General features: G+C 35.7%; 1 protein-coding gene across 4 annotated transcripts; it reads right to left on the bottom strand.

The window, feature by feature from the left end:
- Window positions 1–352: 352 nt before the first annotated feature.
- On the bottom strand, window positions 353–18,112 carry linc.pou2af1 (lnc RNA pou2af1). 4 transcript variants are annotated; one of them, XR_010892180.1, is made up of 7 exons: window positions 17,462–18,112; window positions 15,985–16,082; window positions 15,694–15,742; window positions 15,039–15,265; window positions 14,401–14,904; window positions 7,488–7,597; window positions 353–481 (listed from the first exon to the last, which is right to left on the bottom strand). XR_010892180.1 is itself a non-coding variant. In XM_067365359.1 (4 exons), exons 2-4 carry the CDS (start codon window positions 15,728–15,730, stop codon window positions 14,578–14,580), a joined length of 591 nt encoding a protein of 196 aa, XP_067221460.1. In that variant the 5' UTR covers window positions 15,731–15,742; window positions 15,985–16,095; the 3' UTR covers window positions 14,368–14,577. The 4 variants fall into 4 exon arrangements, 1 of the variants encoding a protein (XP_067221460.1); XR_010892181.1 differs by lacking the exon at window positions 17,462–18,112 and adding an exon at window positions 16,486–16,702 and having other exon boundaries at window positions 15,985–16,079; XR_010892179.1 differs by lacking the exon at window positions 17,462–18,112 and having other exon boundaries at window positions 15,985–16,095.
- Window positions 18,113–19,673: the final 1,561 nt, after the last annotated feature.

Below are 19,673 nucleotides of genomic sequence, written 5' to 3'. Positions count from 1 at the left end.
GATTTGGTAGTGGGTGTGGGGGAGGTGAATGTGTTTGAGGATGTTTTTCCATTGCTTCCATTTGGCTTTGTGAATAGAAATTGAACTGAATGTAAATTCATTTATTTGTATAGCGCTTTTCACAATACACATTGTTTCAAAGCATTTTCACAGAAAAACACGTTCCTACATTACAATTTAGAGTAATTTGTTATCAGAGGTGACCAAAGTAATGTCCATATGTCAAAAATGTACAGTTCTAAGATAATATAAATCATGCAGCTAGCTATTGTCATGTATTCATTTAGGCAAAAACAATGATCTCATTAAAGCAATTATTACAATTATTGATCATAATGATTACAATACATGGCAGTCATGTATGTTTATTAAGAGTTGGCAACATCTGAAGTCCTCGTAAGGGTTGTGTCCTCTCTTCACGGGTGTTGGGGCATCTGAAATCCAATATCGAGAAGCTGGATCCAATATGGAGCTGTACTCTCTAGAGACAGAAAAGCAAATAGCATATAGCTGATGTACAAGATTTATGAGGTGCATTATGTGAATGCTTTGCTAAAGAGTTGTCTTTAATTTGGATTTAAACTTTTTAATCTAGACTTATACCCAGCCAGCACAGATATGTGGGGCGCAGATGGATGTCACCTGGGCTGTCTGAGGCACAGCCAGTTTTGTCTACAGTTTCCATGGAGGCCCCACATGGGTTAGCCCAGATGAAATGAACACAGCTCAGTGTGCACACTACAGGCTGTTAAATGTAACACAGAAACATTCTGGAGCTAATGAGATAATTAGGTGATAACGAGCAGAATCACTGAAGGACAGAGGAACAACAAGAACTACGACTTCAGCCACAGCCTTCGATGAAATCAACTGAAGATAAATGACATGGAAATGACATGCAGTGAGTCTCAAATGCCATTGTTTCCTCCTTCTTATGTAAATTCGAGTTTTGCAAAAGACCTCTAAAAAAAACAGGCGAATCTCAACATAACACCGACTGTGACGCAACAACAGACTTTATGCAGGTAAGCAAGCAAGGGCAATGGCGAAAAATGGCAGATGGAGCAATAATAACTGACATGATCCATGATATCATGTTATTTTTAGTGATATTTGCAAATTGTTTTTCTAAATGTTTTATTAGCATGTTGCTAATGTACTGTTAAATGTGGTTAAAGTTACCATCGTTTATTACTGTATTCACGGAGACAAGAGCCGTCGTTATTTTCATTATTAAACACTTGCAGACTGTATAATTCATAAACAACTTCATTCTTTATAAATCTCTCCAACAGTGTAGCATTAGCCGTTAGCCACGGAGCACAGCCTCAAATTCATTCAGAATCAGATGTAAACATCCAAATAAATACGTTACTCACATGATCTGATATGTTGCATGATGGACACTTTGTAAAGATCCATTTTGAGGGTTATATTAGCTGTGTGAAATTTTTTTATGCAATGTATTATAGAGTTGCGAGATTGGGAGCGTGGAGCACGAGCATTTAAAGGGGACACGCACAGAGTCTGTGCATTTTTAATGATGCCCCAAAAAAGGCAGTTAAAAATTGAATCATAAAAAAATCTATGGGGTATTTTGAGCTGAAACTTCACAGACACATTCAGGGGACACCTTAGACTTATATTACATCTTGAGAAAAAGGGTTCTAGGGCACCTTTAAAGTGTTTCGTGTATATTGTATATTTCAGATTTATTATTTTGATCTGATTTATTCAACTGTTTTATTGTAATTCTAGAAAAAAGTTAATAATTTTTTTAATATAAAGATCAGTCATTGGACTAGCAAATAAAGCCACAACATGATTACAATTATATTCTTATCCTGAAATAACTGACAACAGCTTAACACATTTTCATTTGGTTTTCTTACCATAACAAACAGCTAGCGCAGCCAAAGAAAGACTATCATTAAAACAGCCAAGAGTCAAACTGCTTAACTGAAGTAAGCACTAACCTTGATCATGGTGACATCAAACCAAACTTATTTTCAACAAATCAATATCTAAACCTCTGGTAATTCTCCATAACAACTTCTGTAGATATATGTCAGAAATAAAGTCAATCTAGTTAGTAATAAGTAAAGCTGGTAATGCTGTTTGTGGAGTTGTTTAATCAGATCTTGAGAGATTTAATGTCTTTTATCTTCAGTTGATTTCATCGAAGGCTGTGGCTGAAGTCAAAGTCGTATTTTGTTCCTCTGTCCTTCAGTGATTCTGCTCGTTATCACCTAATTATCTCATTAGCTCCAGCGTGTTTCTGTGTTACATTTAACAGCCTGTAGTGTGCACACTGAGTAGTGTTCATTTAATCTGGGCTAACCCATGTGGGGCCTCCATGGAAACTGTGGACAAAAGCGGCTGGGCCCCAGTTTGACAGCCATCTGGGCCCCACATAGATGTGCTGACTGGGTAAACTGCCCTGAATATTATCAGAAAGGCTGTTCCAGTATTTATGAGCCAAATGTAAAAATCACTCCATCTCTGTTAGAGTTTTTGAAGTTCTAAACTGTCACAAACCGTCTCAGGGAAGCTTATCTGCATGCTTATCGTACTCATCTGGCTGCAGTTTTTTCATTGTAACTGACTTGAGTGGGAAAATGCTCACATTTGATGGCGTCTGCCACTTTGGAGAGGTGTTCTCTTCACGGATGAATCCCAGTTTTCACTTTGCAGGGCAGATATCAGACAGCGTGTATGGCTTCGTGTGGGTGAGGAGTTTGCTGATGTCAACATTGTGGATCAAGTGGCCCATGCTGGCGGGCCGTATGGCCCATGGTATGGGCAGGTGTATGTTACACTAAAAAAAATGATTTATTGATGCTGTTCACACTTATTTTGATTCAGCACCATTGTATTAGGTTTCTGATTCAAATTCAATTGCTTCATGTTAAATTAAGTTGAAGTAAGAAACAATTACTTTTGCAATCACAATTACTTTTTTACTTAACTTGATGTTTTTTATATTAAAATAACATGTTTCAATCAAGTAAACCCAACTAGGACTCAATCAAACAGGATTTTCACTTCCCATCATGCTTTGCAAAGGGGCTGAACTAGGAGTGTAAATGTTGAAATAAAGTGTTATTTTAAGCAGTTTTTAGGAAGATGAGAAAATGGAAAGACTTTTTAATGTTTACTGTTCTATTATGTTGGTATTTAAAAGTTTCTGTTAAATAATAGTTTTAGGGTTACCATTGTGGTGAATTGTTGCACTTGTGCTTGGGTTGAGGACCTGCTAACAATCTTTCTATTAACTTTAATAAGAAAATAATCATTGTGGTGCTCTGGGTTGCATTTCCCAAAAGCATTGTAAGCCTATGTTGATTGTAAAACCATTGCCACCAACGGACTTATGATCAATTTAGGCTTTACTGTGTTTTTGGTTAATGCAAATTAGGATGAATCCAGTATCACATCTAGGTTTCTAACACAGAATGTCTGAAGAGTTATATAAATCACAAAATTAAACGAGAAGAATTATTTGTAAAATAATCAGTGTATATGAAAACAATTTATTTTTTATTTATTTATTGCTTTTTATTTATTTTATTTCAAATGAACACAATTGATTCTAGTTCATTTAACATGGTTGATTCTATTGGATTTTACTTGTCTCAATCATGTGGAACCACTGTCCATGATTGAATTGAGTAAGTTGGACATATCTATTTTACATAGATTCTTCCTTAGTCAGTTGTTTTGTCACAACTCAAGGATTTTGCATAGAGTAAAATAAACCTTTAATGTTAATAAAAACTAAGTTGGTTGTGTGGAAACACTGTCCATAATTGACTTGAGTTAGTTTAAAGTGTAATTTTTTTGAGTGTATGTTAAAAAGGTTTTAATTTATTAACACTCAAAAGCTATTCTTTGAATTAATGTAATTAAATCATGGGAAGGATTTCCGTGTGATTAAATGGCTTTCTTTCAGCATTAAGCACTTTTTCTAGGCTAACTTAAATTGCATAGATTGGATCAACTTAAATGAGTTGGTCCAAAACATTGCAAATTAGTTGGGCTGACACTATTAAATTAAGCTTTGCTCAACTATAGTAAATAAGTTGAATCAACCTTAATAAATTAAGTTGACCAAATGTAAGTACATTAAATTGGAATAACAGAATTGCATAATGCTGAAATAAAGCAACTTAATCATGTGGAAATCCTTTCTATGATTTTTTTATGTTCGTTCAAAGAGTTATTTTTTTGAGTGTATGGACAACGAACACAGGTGCATTTTATTGATAGCATTTTGAGATACCGTGACGAGATCCTTTGTTGTGCCATTCATCCATGACCATCACCTCATGTTGCAGAATGATAATGCATGGCCCCATGTTGCAAAGATCTGTACACAATTCCTGGAAGCTGAAAACATCCCAGTTCTTGCATGGCCAGCATACTCACCGGACATGTCACCCATTGAGTATGTTTGGGATGCTCTGGGTTGGCGTATACAACAGCATGATCCAGTTCCTGCCAATATCCTGCAACTTCACACAGCCATTGAAGAGGAGTGGACCAACATTTCACAGGCCACAATCAACAACCTGATCAACTCTATGCGAAAGAGATGTGTTGCACTACGTGTGGCAAATGGTGGTCACACCTGATACTGACTGGTTTTCGGGTTTCGTTTATTGAGGATGCAGGACAACCACCTAATAATGCATTACAGTAATCCAGAGTCATGAATGCATGAACTAGCTTTTCTGCATCAGAAACAGGTTCCATAGTATAGCAATGTTTCTGAGATGGAAGAAGGCTGTTTTTGTAACATTTAAAATATGATTATAAAAAGACAAGTTGCTGTCTAATATAACACCCTGGTCTTTAACTGTAGAGGATGAAGTAACAGTATATCCTTAGACGCAAATTATATTCTAAGAGATTCTGTGTACATGGTTTTTGGTCCAATAAGTAATACTTCAGTCTTACTGGTCATCCAATATTCTATATCTTTAACACACTCTGCCAACTTGGATAGTTTTCAGATTTCATCTGGCCGTGATGAAATATATAACTGAGTAGCATAACAGTGGAAACTAATTCCATGTTTTCTAATAATATTACCGAGGCATTTATATTAAAAATAGCAGAGGGCCTAAAACAGAACCTTGCAGCACTCCATCATTTAATTTAAATAAACAAAATGGTAACAGTCAGATAGGAATGATCTAAACCATCCTAATGCCTGTGCCTGAATACTGGTGTAATTCTCCAATCGATCTAAGAGTATGTCTTGATCTATAGTGTCAAACACAGCACTAAGATCAAGTAAAACTAGTGTTGAGATGCAACCTTGGTCAGAAGCTAGAAGTAAGTCATTTGTAATTTTAAAAGATATAATTTTTTCAGGGAGTAGCACAACTGACAAGACACAATTTTTTCTAGTATTTCGGACATAAATGGAAGATTTAAAATGGGTCTGTAGTTTGACAATTCATTTGGATCTAGTTGTGGTTTCTTAATGAGAGGCTTCATAACTGCCAGCTTGAATGGTTTTGGGACATGACCTTGAGAGGAGTTAATAATATTGAGTTAATAATAATATTAATATTGAGAAGAGCTCTTCCTGTCCTATAGTCAGAGGTGGGAAGTCCAGGGGTCAGAGAGTAAAAGTCCTGCCATATTTTTATTCCACCCACTGAAGCATTAATGAGATAAATAAGTGATTAATTGAGTGATGATTGACCATTATTGAAGACACCTGATGATAACAAGCAGAATCACCAAAGGAGAAAATCACAATTTTTAAGTCACCATCATCAAGGTCAGGGTTTGTTTTAGTTGAGCTCTTGACCCTTGACTTTTTAATTTTAGATTTTGTTTGGACAGTTTTAACTGTGTTAAAACCAACCAGACAAGCAAAGTTAAAAAATGATCAGGTTGTGTTGGTTATGTTTTCACATAATCATTATGTGATCTGAACTCATTTAGAGCCCAAGCTTGGTTAGATTTACATTGTTGATTACAACAGCACTGTGATTCTACAGCAAAAATTCAACTTTAGCAATACAAAAATATATATATATATTTTTAAAGTTCTGATTTAAAAAAAACAAAAAAAAAAACAACTTTATTTAAACACACCGACAGCAAGAATCAACCTGTGAATCTCAACAGTGGTGAGAGTAATAAAGCATGTTGCAATGCATTCTGGGTGCCACCAAACAAAATTCATCCATGCCTCCCATCATGCATTGCTGCATGAATAAATTATGAGCTGAATTGTCTGTAATTTTCTTTATTCACACTATTTAAATTTTGCTGTTTTTCTGTGACTTTTTAGTAGCTTGTTTTCTAATGTTCAGAGTCGATCTGTTGATCAGAACATGTTGCTTGTCACCGTTATTGAGATTCATGTGCTGATTCTTGATGTCTGTGTGTGCCTAAAAAAATTTTTGTGTGTGTGTGATAAGGATAACTTTCAAAAAAAAGTTTGTATTGATAAAGTTGATCTTTTGCTGTAGAATCACAGTGCTGCTGTAATCAATAATGTAAATCTAACTAAGATTGGGCTCTAAATTAGTTCAGTGATTCAGATCAAATAATGATTATGTGAAAACATAACCAACACCACCTGATCATCTTTTAACTTTGGTTTTAATGCAGTTAAAACTGCCCAAACAAAATCTATTAAAGAGTCAAGAGCTCAACTAAAACAAATCCTGAACTCGATGATGGTAACTTAAAAATAGTGATTTTCTCCTTTGGTGATTCTGCTTGTTATCATCAGGTGTCTTCAATAATGGTCAATCATCACTCAATTAAACACTTATTTATCTCATTAATGCTTCAGTGGGTGGAATAAAAATATGGCAGGACTTTTACTCTCTGACCCCTGGACTTCCCACCTCTGCCTATAGTAGTAAAGCACTGCAATTGTTCTCGGGGGACAATAATTTAAGCTGAATTATAAAATGCTGTCAAAGGTTATATTTACAATTGTATTTCTGATGCAGTATTTTTCTGTCTAACATTTTTTAATCTGATGGGTGCATCAGTTTCTGATGTACTAGAGAATATAGTGCCCATACTGCTAGTCATTTCATCAAGTTAATTTGTGTTTATGGGAACACTGGGCAGTTGAGACGGATCAGGTAGGTTATTTGACAATCTATCTTTATATTGTCCTTAAACATATGTTTGCTTTGCATTGCCAACAATCGCATGCTTCAGGGTCATAGAGGACCTTTTTTACTTACAGGATGTTGCACTGAAACCCAACATTGTGTTTTTCTGCGTGTGAAAAGCTTGGTCATAGTTCAGTTGTTTTAAATTTAGACAGAAGACAAAATTGGTGAAAATGGGTGTTTTCAAACCATAAAGAGAACTATGAGTGAATGAAACCAAGTAAGACACTGACACTGTTGTTTTTCTTGAATGAACATTACCTTTGTGCACAAATTTTTGGGCATGATTCTTCAGAAAACACACCGTGCTGCCAAGATACTTCTTCTTACCTTTAAGGTGCCGCTGAATCTGTCCAACAGGATCCAGGGGCATGTCTGCACAAATGTTGACAGATGGAAGGAGGAACAGTACAAGGCGTGAGAAGCAGGGAAAGTGTGTGCTGGAGGGGGACAACATTAGAATGAGAAAGCAGTGAAACAGGTCAAAGTTAAATACAGTGGAGAAGTGTGTACTTGAGACCCATTACTAAACTAGATTTTTATTGCTTGTATTGGTAAACATGAAGAGTAAATGATATTCACTTCATATTTCCAAACACAATTTTGAAATGTCACCAGGATCCCAGTGATAAATCATGACTTGAAAAAAGACACCAGCATTTCCAAGCTCCTCCTATCAAATGGCCGTTACACAGTACGAAGATCTCACAGTCTTGTTTTTTCCTTGGGAAAATTGCAGAAAACCCAAATTTCTGGTTTTAAAGAGAGATAGGAAACACTCTAGATGAATTCTTTAGACAAGGATCATAAGAAACTTCAAGAACTGCCAGTGGAACTGAAGTAATGAATTTGGCCTTCAGAAAGTCTCTTCTGTATCTTTCTTTCTTTTGACTGATACTTGCCATAGGTCACTGAAGTTAAATCATCCACACAGTAATTTTCCATAAATGTTATGGCTGATGCCCTTCCTGATGCCACCCAAGACTAACTCCCCCACGGTTGACGTCGCGTTCCGGGGGGGGGGTTGGGTCCTTCTCGGTTTAAATTCGGGGAGGGGGGTTGGGGGGATTTCACCGTACAAACAGGTCTAGACAATCCATGTTGGCAAAGAGTCTATGAGAAAAACTTAACATCAACAACTGAGAAATGTATTAGGAGAAAGCTGAGAGGGGCATGATACGACTTGCCCTCAATTTCTCTAGGAACAGAGTGTTTTATTACTACTAGAAAAAAAAAAGGTGAAATGCAAGGTAAATTGAGTACTATTAACAAATATACCTTTTACTTATACTGCATTTTTGTGTAAAACACATCAAGTTTAATAGCCTTATGTTCATTCTATTCAAGTTACTTTACATCACAGAATCCAGTTTCAGCTGATTGCTAGAGTTCCTAGAAATATGTGTCTTTTTGTCATAGCTGCTGTTTAACTAAATGTATATCTTGTCATTTCTGTTGACATAAATCTGCTTATCTTTTCAATCTTGACCTCTCACTATAATGAGAAAGTAATTTATGATAGTGTCATTCAGGAATGACCATTACTGGTATTTTAGAGTAGATGTTATATCTTCTACCTGATTTATGCTGAATGCATGTGTTTTTCTATAAAAGAAGTGGCATGCACTCAACTCAAATGAGAAGTCAAAAAGCCCTTTGTCTAGAATTTGGACGCTTTTATCTCAATATCATTTTTTCAGTATTCTTAATTATCTATGATTACCTCAAACAATGTTGATTCAAAGTTAGAGCAAAACTATAGTTATCATATAGAAATGTGCTTTAATTTTAAATTTGAAAATGATATAATTGATTTTTGAGAGGCTGAAGACAAATATACAGTGTATTGGAGTAGAGATCAAGTTAGCTGACCTACAGGCCATAGTCGGCACAGGGTTCATTTCTGATCATAATTCAGTGTTGCCATAAAAAAATAAGTAACACTGTCATGTTTGCCCTTTGCCCTTACACTTATGGTTTCTGTTAAGACATCTTTTACAGATTTCAGTTTCTACATGCGTTGGTGTTTGTGAAATGTTTGGCCTGAAGTTCTATAGTTTTCCTGAGAATTGTTTTGTTTCTTATTATTGAAATTGGATAGCTCACATGGTGTTCACTGTTGTGTTTCAAATTAAAACTTTGTTGGTGTGATGATTTCATGAAATGAAAACAACTCCTAAACTTTAGAGACACTTCTGAGGCCAAGATCTTTAGGGGATGAGAAAAAAATATGAAAAGCAGAAGGCCTTAAGGGTTAGTTCACCCAAAAATGAAAATTCTGTCATTACTCACCCTCATGTCGTTCCACACCCATAAAACGTTTGTTCATCTTCAGAACACAAATGAAGATCTTTTTGATGACAGAATGCTGTCAGATTTCCTGAAGAGGTTTGTTCTTGTGTGTTATTCAGGTTAGGTTGAGCTTGTTCGCTAATCAATGTTTATATGTAAATAAAAGCCTAAATTCAGTTTGTTCATCATAACAAGCGAACAATTCTCTTCAGAAAATTTGGACTAAACTGTGCAATTCATATGGATTAGTTTTCCAATCTCTTCATTAAGTTTTCGAAGCATCAAAGTGGTAGTTACAAAGGCAGTCAATGGAAGGAAATCTGACAGCATTCTGTCATCAAAAATATCTTGTGTTCCGAAGATGAACAAAGGTCTTACGGGTTTGGAACGACATGAGGGTGAGTAATTATTGACAGAATTTTCATTTTGGGGTGAACTAATCCTTTAAGAAAATGCATTTATTTGCTTTCCATCTAAGGCCTCGTTTCCACCTGGTGTTTTAAATCATCTCTTTTGTCCACTTTCAACCACTTTTGTCCTGATTTCTTCAAGGGGAGGTTCTATGGGCAAGTAAATGTACGGGTTTTTTCAGATCTTTTGATCTAATGGACAAAATAAGCTTGCGCAATTTACATATCAACATGCAGAGAGCAGGAGTTGTCCTCTGTCTGCTCTGATAGCTGGAATACCATGCCGAACACTGTGAGTGTGTGTTAGAAATCAGGAATGGTGCTCTTGGTACGTTTTTTGTCTTCAAACCAAACGTGGGTCTTCAGCTGACAAAGTTTAAATCTTGTCTGACTAGCACGCGTCCCATAACGTTTACACATTAGGTCAGTCGGTGGTCTTTTGTGGCCGTTCAAACACATTCGACCACATGAACATTTACACAACGAATTGGGTATTTGTCCTCTTCGTCTATGTGATCTGATTGACCAAAACGCATCTTATTCAACACACAGGGCCTAAACTTACTGGATTCAGATGGAAAATGCACCATGAGATTATCAATTATCAATTGCTTTACTCTTTTATTTTTAAATCTTTCTTGGTCTCTGCATGGGGATAGACACTCCTGGCACATACACAAAAAAGGTTAATTAAGTGATTGTTCGTTAACCTTCTTTAATGAATCAAACATAACCACAAAAAGATTTATTCAGCCGCATTTCCTTTTTTCTGTACTAATTAACCAACAGACATGAACATAATAGTTTCCTTCATACTGCAAAAAAACCTTTGGTGAAAAGACATCTTAGGTCAAATTATGCAAACTTAGACAAACAAATAAATCTCAAGTGTAAAACAGCTCTAAATAAGACTTGTAAATAACACCAAGCTGCTTTAATGTTTCCCTCCTATGATGCTCAATTGCAGTCAGCCTGTTGTAACAGGATACTTTCAATGTCTTCAACAAGGTGTGAAACTGTTGAATTCAAATTCCTAATGGCATCACTGAAGTATTTTGGCACCTCTCCCACCAACTGAGACACCGTCTGATAGTGGTGTTATCTATCATCAGAACAGAGTACAAAACCTCTACACTCAGATTAACCTCCAAGACGAGGACTGGCTGGTGCAATTAATCCTTATAATGTTCCACAGCAGTCCACAGTGTTCTTGTTTAAACTAATGAATCATGGTATCAGTGATGGTAGTGTCATTAGAAAGGATGAATATGCTACATAAAAAAAAACAAAAAACTTCTGTATAGGATCACGGTAGGCCTATATCTTACAAAAGCAGGGTGTATGGGGGGAGGGGGGTGCATTTTAAACCTCAGCCTTTTTTTTTGTAATACATCACAGTTTTAAATGTTTTCATTTTAAGAAGATACATTCATATGGGACACAATTTGAAAACATTACAACTGTGTGGAATATGCAAATTGATTTAGTAGGTGGAAAAAATAGCCTATATGTATTTATATGCAGCTATATAAATAGCCAAATTTACTGTATCTTGGAAGTGATTCAATGGATTTAATGGAAATGTTATTATCCCTCAAAAAGTGGAATCTGAATTAACGTAAACACCAAACGAAAAATGGTGTGCGCCCTGGGGTTCAGAGTTTACCCCCAGATGAATGCAAGGGGATGCTAAGAGGTCCAAGGAAAATTTCAGGAAAATAATAATAATAATAATAATAATAATATTAAAAACTTGTTAAAAGTGCTATACAATTCAGCACCTGTTGTTGAACAGTTATTGAAATGAACTGAAGCAACACTGAATAATGACAGTATACGGTCTTAGAATTCATCTCATATTTGAAAAAAGTTAACATCATTGTTGGATCATATATAGGCTGTATTAGACGTTAAATAAATGACTTGACTCCCTGTAAACTAAGCTGACGTAACTGCTAGATGAGCATGGTAACACTTTAGTATAGGGAACACATATAAACTATTAAGTACGACTTTTCCCTTAATAAACTCCTAATTTACTGCTTATTAATAGTTAGTAAGGTAGTTGCTAAGTTCAGATATTGGGTAGGATTAGGAATGTAGAATAAGTTCATGCAGAATAAGGCATTAATATGTGCTTAATAAGTACTAATAAATAGTCAGTATTAATAACCATGCTAATAAGCAACTAGTTAAAAGACCCTAAAATAAAGTATTGCCACAAGCACTAATAGAAGCGCATTCTCATTGGCTCCATGTATTGCCATTCACAAAAGTGAGCATTGCGCAATCACTTACGAACACAATCCCGTTACATTTGCTATCGAGTGGATAGAAGGCAAAACGCCTTTTCATTGCCCAGAAAAATATAACCAGTTTGAACTGAAACCTTGCCCCCATGCAAAATTCACTCCCCGGACTCAGTTCCACCGCATCCCCCAGCCCTTCCCCTATGTAACTGCACACTGTTCCACAGTAGCACTTCTCTTGTATCTAACTGCATTCTTGGTAATTTCTTGTAAAAGTGATACAATGCTTTACTGCTATGCAACTTTAGTTTTTACAATTGTGCTGTAAAAAAAAGGCTTGGCTTTACTGTGAGTTTACAGTATTGTAAAACAAAAGTTCCTGTAAACAATATACTGTATTTCTATAGTGCATATGTACTATGAAGGTACCCAGCATGCAATGCAACATGAGTTTTTTTATACTTCTTGGTTTGATCTGTGCTGCTGAACTTAGTTTTGTTTCACTTTTAGCAGTTTGTGTTGCTTGTTTATCTTTTTTATTGTTATTTGTTGAGTGTCACCATTGTTGTGTTTTGTATGTCGAGTATTGATGTCTGTGCATCATTAGATGATGGAAGAAAAAAAAATCTTGTGTCGCATCAAAGATGTATCTCAGCAGCTGCTTCACTATTGTGAAATATCCATCTACAAACAATTATGAATTTGAAATAAGATATTGGTAAATCTTCATGACGAAATAATGTTAATATAGTTTGACTAAATTATAATCAGCTAAATAGCTTATTTAATACTCTAGCTTGTCATTGTTTTAACAAATGTTTTCATTTATCAAAGTTCTGACTTGGCTAGATCAAAAATTTGACTATGAACATACACTGACCAAGATCCCAAGCAAATTGAACACCGATCACCATTGTGGTGACTTCAACACAATTACAGTGGTAAACTACATAATTTCTTACAGTGGCATGGGTAAAAACGTTATCATGTGCACTCACAGCTAAACAAGAGTACATTTCTCACTACATTTATTGTAAAGAAAATTAGAAAATATGATTTTCTTTTCACTGGAAGTGGCAATGTCAGTTTGTTGGAAAATCCCGCTTAAGACTGGACCTTCCTTAGAAGAATAACAATTTTCAGACTCAAAGATAACATGAGTAGATGTCAGAGAAATGTGTGCTGGAATCATTATTGCACTCTAACATCAGTGGGAGGGACTCCGTTCGAGGAAACAAGAAGCCAAAGTGTGGATAGAGGAAGACTTCCTTGTCCTTTGCTCTCCTGGGGATTTCCAAGTTGGTGCGCAGCAGGCACGAAACATGTGCTTCTGCCAACTGTACACACCCTACTGTTTGACTGCAAAACATTCCCTGTATCTGTAGTTAATGAATACACCACTGCGTGACCGTTAAATGATTAAGTCGTGCCATGTTCCGAAGTTAAAAGAGATAGGGGACATTTACTTTAAAGGAATGAAAGCTGATGTCTGAGCATGTTTAAAAAACGATATTCAAGCATGAATAAAGTTTTCTATCTTTAATTTCTAAAGACTTCTTTGACACTGTAAATGCACTGCTTATAGTTTGGGACTCGTATTTTACATGTGCTGATAATTATACGATTATTCCAGACCTGTTTACCATTTCATACATCTATATTTTTGAACCCCGTGAGATACCATGATATGTATGCGATACATTTTCTTTGTTTAATTTTGCATCGTCTGAACTGAAGTTAACGGTGCTGCGTTTTCCTTTCGATTTCATATTTTAGTGAAAGTGTGTGATAATGAAAATTCTTGTTCTACGATGATGATGATGATGATGATGATGATGATGAAAAGTGCAATGCAAGCTGTGATTTTACTTTGAAAAATTTAAGGCAGCAATACAATTTAGACAGCTAGACAATTTTAGTGTTTGTTATAGGAGCAAAAAATGTTAACAGTTATAAACTATAGCCTAATAAAAGCATTGTTTAATATCAAAACTGTTTTTATAAATATATGCTGTGTATACATCCCCCTCCCCTACTTTTCTCGTGTTGAATGTTGATATGCAAAACAATAATTGTGCCCTTATAGCTACTAAAACTGTTTTGCACGTTTTAAAAAAAACTGTCAAAGCTCCGATGTGCATTTCTAGAGAAACACATACTGAACGTTGAAAATCAGGAATAGCTCCCCATTATTAACACATCTAAACAATTTTAACAAAAGATTCCAGTAAAATTATGAAAAATATGTTTATTGTAGAAAAGATAAATGAATATTTTGTAAATTATACTCACACATAGTTAGCTCTCTGCAATCAACCTTGTTGCTAAACAAACAACTCTCCAAACCTAAGCCTAATCATGCATTCTATCATTGCTTTTTCTTTGATCTAAACTAAAATACAACAAATGCATTCAAATGCATCAATTATGACACTGAATTTTCGCGCAAAGTGCTTCAAAAACTGCATTTTATAAGTAACACATCTCTGAGTTTGAGGTATCCCTTCTGAAATAACTGTCGTCGCTATATGAAAACAAACAGTCTGATGAGCCGTAGGGCGCATACTCCGAAGTTGTCATGCCTTCCTGCGCATTGGACCAGTGCGACAGACAAAAACAATGCTGAAGGTTGCAATGCTGATAGTGGTAATTCTCTGGAGAGAAACTGGAGCTCAAATCCATCCGTGTCGGGGAGCTGTAGCACGAGGAAGAAGAAGAGTGGGACTGAGGGGGGGAGTAACTGTTGTAGTCGACTGGACTGGGGAGATTGAAGGAGTCTGAAGGTGACCTCGATACCTGAGGAAACAGATTGCAAAAGCACGAAACCCTTATTAAAATACTTCACGCGTGATGAAATCATATATTTGAACATTATAACTGTAGTACAGGCGAAAGCTTTTATTTCAAATTAAGAAGCACCAAACACGTACCAGGCTAGTACCATAGAGGTCCGTATTTGAAGGCATATATCCATTAGACCACTGCGATGAAGTGGGACACACGAAATTACTGCCGCTGAAAGTCTCAGGTGGCATCATGTGCATCATCTGTTGATGATCATAAGCATTCTCCATCGGGATATTGGCATTTTCGGTAAAGGGACGTGTCTGGAAATAGGGCTCTGGAGCTTGCATTCCAGAGAAGACATCAAGGTGGGCTGTTGGGAACACAGAAGAAAATGCTGGCTTGAGCACAGGAGAACATTTAAATTAGGCCAGTAAGACTTGGGATGATGTCACGAGACCATCAGCCAACAGCTAAATCACATTTGAATAGTAGTTTATAAATAGGAGATCATTCCAGGGTCTGTAAGGAACACCTATAGATGTAGGTGTCATTGTTCTTTTATTTATTTTTGATTTCTTCCTTACAATTGTAGATGTAGAGCTGATGCCTGACGGTGGATGAAAAGGGTTTCTATTTTAGAGTAAGTTGCATGCAGTCAAGTATACTTTGTTTTGTCTTGTTCTCAGGTTTCCTGATTAAAATTCAAGCTCTTACATGTTAATAGGGAGAAGGTTTATTATCATTTGCCTTTTCACTATCGGTTATCGTCGTCCAGTTCATTTGCTATTTTAAACTTACTATTCAAGGTCGTAGAGCAGACATCGCGACCAGCCATTGCTTGTGATTTCTACATGATGAAATGTAAGAGAGAGAGAGAGAGAGAGAAGCATTGGGAAAACATTAATCTTTACTTGGAAAACAGCAGAAATCTTACGTTGTAGGATTATTATGTAAAAATGCATGCAGGCCTGAGGGGGCGTGGTGCTTTACATTTGGTCTTGGACTGACCACGCTTCACTTTACTTTGGCTACCACAAGTCAGTAATGTCTGCTTATGATTTTTATTGTGTATCCAACACCATTGTTTACCGTTGCGGTTTTCTGTGCCTGCAGGGCTCTGTGCTTCTGCAGTAATTCCTTGACAGTGGTCTTCACACGCACGCCCTGGTATACCTTGGGTTTATCTGCTGAAAAAGAACCCCCATCATTTTTTATTTCGGTTTATTTTCATTCACCACTAGGGTATGCATTGATTTTCAATTTTCAATTTTTTTTTTTTTTATTGTCCAAATGTACATTTGTAAATGATACTGTGCAGAAAAGTATTTTCATGTGAACAGAACATTTTCATTTCCCAAAAGAGAAATTCTAAAGTATTGAAATCAGTTTTTAAATAAATCCTTATTTAAGACAATGGATCTACTACGTTGTTCAAAAATACACACATTTTTGAGGGGCTTCAAAGTCAAAGATGTAGTACCTCAACCTTTCTTTTTTTAAATATTTATATGAATACATTTTTACACATATAAATGAAAAAAAATCAGTGTGCATATCATTGTGGCGTATATATGAATTTATTTGTTTTACCTTAAAAAATGTGTTTTGATTTGGTTGCCAAAATAATGAAGTTGCAAGGAAAGTAGCTATTTTGTCCTGATGGTTACACCACTGACATTTTTGATCATTGAATCCAAATATTTGTATAAAATATCATGCATGTTTTTCCAAAAATGAATGAAACAACAGGAATACAGAACACCGGCACATGTAGGCTACACATAGATCTTTGGACATCCTTATTAGTCATTGCCCCTCTTGTTTAGCCACACAGTTTTGCACTTTTCCCATTTTCCAGTGGAAAATATAAGATATAAGATAGAGCCTATACATATATATATATATATATATATATATATATATATATATATATATATATATATATATATATATATATATATATATATATATATATCAGTAAATAAATACAACAAAAGATATCACTCAAGATTAAAAACTATGCTCGTCTTCCAAGTTAAGCCTCTATTGGTCTGGGTGCACCAGTGATCCGGCAGTGAATGGGTTAGTTTTCGCAAAACAATGGACAGTAGTGAATTTCGAGAAACATGCTCTCCAGCCATCTTTGGCACGGAGCGACAGCTTTAAATTGGAGTTTAAGAAGTTTAGTTTCAGGTAGCTTAGCTGTAAATTAAAACCCGACTAAACCGGAGAGTAGTTTAATCTAATTATTGACTGTTTCACTGGAGAGCAGAAGGCTGGCACAAACTTGGTTCGCGGGAAGCGAAGTGAAAGCACTGTAAAACGCTGCTTGCGAGGCGAGGAGAATGAGAGGCTTCCTCGGTCGACGCCACTACAAATTACAAACGTAAGTAAAATATTCTTATAATAGCGAAAGCCGCATATACTCGGACTGAGAAAATTGCAGCGGGAAATAGATGTTAAAGTCAGTGTCCAACAGAAAACCCGATTAGATTTGGTGCAAAGAAGCCAGATTTCTTCACGAGCGCGCTGTCGAATCTAGCAACAATTTCTTGTTTTAAATCACCTAAAACGTCCGGAGTCCGAGTTAGTTTTTGCGATCCCCATGCCAGATGTAAAGTTATTTCTTGATATAGTTAATGGGCAGTCCTCTGATCCCTTCCTACATGAGTAAAGCCGCGCCTAATAACTTCCTCCCAATATGAAATGTGTAAAAAATAGATGCAAAAACAGTTGTCCTTCTTTTCTAATTTTTTAATTGGTTGTTCAGCCTTGTGAAGACATAAACAGTGGGACGTCTTCCTGATCCGTGTTAATATAGCTATATAAAATTCTGTCGGAAACTAAGTGATTCCAAACAACGCCACGCCATGGCTGAGTTCATGGAGGCAGTTGAGTTTACAGAGGGCAAAAAGTGCGCTGATGTTAATAAGATAGCAAAAGCGTCCTTCGGCAGTGTTCGTTGACAGCTAAACCTATTCTAATAAATATTCATATAAGCTCTGAAGCAAAGTTTGAATTCTGCTCAAAATGTGGAAATTATATTCATTCATCGTTTACTGTTGGTTATTTCGAAAGTCATTGCATTCAGTTGGACCTCGTAAAGTCTAAAACGAAACAGTAAATAAATCTTCAGATATACCCGTTCAGTTTTGCTTGAAGAAAAGCTGAGTAAAAATACAAGGCAGACAGAAAATTCAAGCTAAACTCGAGCTCTAATTAATCACCAGAGATATTGTTCCCTTAAACTGCAAGAAATCCCAATTAATATAAAATATAGGCTATGTACATGTAAAAATCATCAATTTGTTTGAATGTAATCCTTTATACTTGTTTGCTGTTTTAAAATATTAGCAAGGCTGCATCATTTGAACTATACATTTCCAAGCAAAGTTTACCAATGTATTTATTGATTTTAATTAATATTTTTTTTCTCAATGTTTTTCAGGTTGCTGAAGACAAAACATCTTATACGAAAGAAAAAAAGAATATTTACTTACCAGACATATTGGCCTGAAAAGGAGGAAAACTCTGGAAGAACTACAGTGAAATACCCCAACGTCAGTTCTTTGCTCTATTATATGGGCAAGAACGAATTATTCACAAAAGTCTCAAAAAGTCTCAACAAAGTAACCTCAAAACACTCTCAGGACATACAATTATACAGTAATATAGCTAGGGATATTTTAGTTTGAGTTTTTCTCCTCTCATCCCTACTATTTAAAACCCCAAGAACTCAATGATTTGACAATGATTTGATTGCGCGATACTTTCAATTTGAATATTCAAAGGCTTCGTAAAAAGACTTATTTCTGAGTGATATTCGCTATTACAGTGCATATAATAACATCTCTTTTAATAGAATGTTGTGTTATTTCACATTTTGACATCAACCAAATATATATTTTTAACATTTTATCATCCTTTTGCAGTTGGTGGTTGGAGTCTCCCTTAGAAGCTCTATTTCAGCGTTGCAGAGAGACTGAAGGCACAAATGAAGCTTTACATGCCATGACACATTGTAAATAGCTTCTCTAATACGTAGTCTTGGAAAAAAATTTAATTATTGCGTCGTGTAGATCATATTTATGCAGTATTTTAAGAATTATTGGAGTTGTGGGCGTGGCATATGAAAGCAGCCATGTTTGTCATTAGAACAATTGGGACGTCTGCTGAAGTCAGGTTACTGGGATAGAGGAGGCAGGTATAAGAAGGCTAAAAATGAAATTTATTTAGTTATATTTATATATTTAATACAAAGGGTCAGTTGCTGCAGTTGTTGAAGGTCAAAAGCAAGTTAACTGAAAGCGATGTTCACAACACTTATATGCTATTAATTTCCTTTCTCACTGTATTTTCTGATTCAATGCAATAGATTCATTAATCAATGGATATTGCATATTTATCAGCATTAGGCCTATCATCATCACCATCATCACATAGATCCCCAAAAATAAATAAAAGTGGTTTAATGCGGAGTGATGCTCATCACAAACAGAATCTCACACAACTGATTTTAGTCCTAATTTAGGCCTAATTTAAACGAAAAAGCTCCAAGAGGCATATTTACATTTCTTATACGATAATGCTGTTGTTTATTTACATGTGTCATATTTAATGGTCGCGTATTTAAGAAGACTGAAAGCGGGCAGAATTGATGACATGCAGGTGTTCTTTGTCTTAGAAAAGAAGTCGAGTCCTTGTGACATGTAGTAGCCTACAGAACAAAATGAACATTTCGTTCGCAAGTGCAGAATATTTGTAGATTAAATTATGGA

Source organism: Chanodichthys erythropterus, chromosome 17 (genome assembly GCF_024489055.1).
Source record: "Chanodichthys erythropterus isolate Z2021 chromosome 17, ASM2448905v1, whole genome shotgun sequence".
Lineage (NCBI taxonomy): Eukaryota > Metazoa > Chordata > Actinopteri > Cypriniformes > Xenocyprididae > Chanodichthys > Chanodichthys erythropterus.
This window is presented reverse-complemented; position numbering and strand designations above follow the sequence as displayed.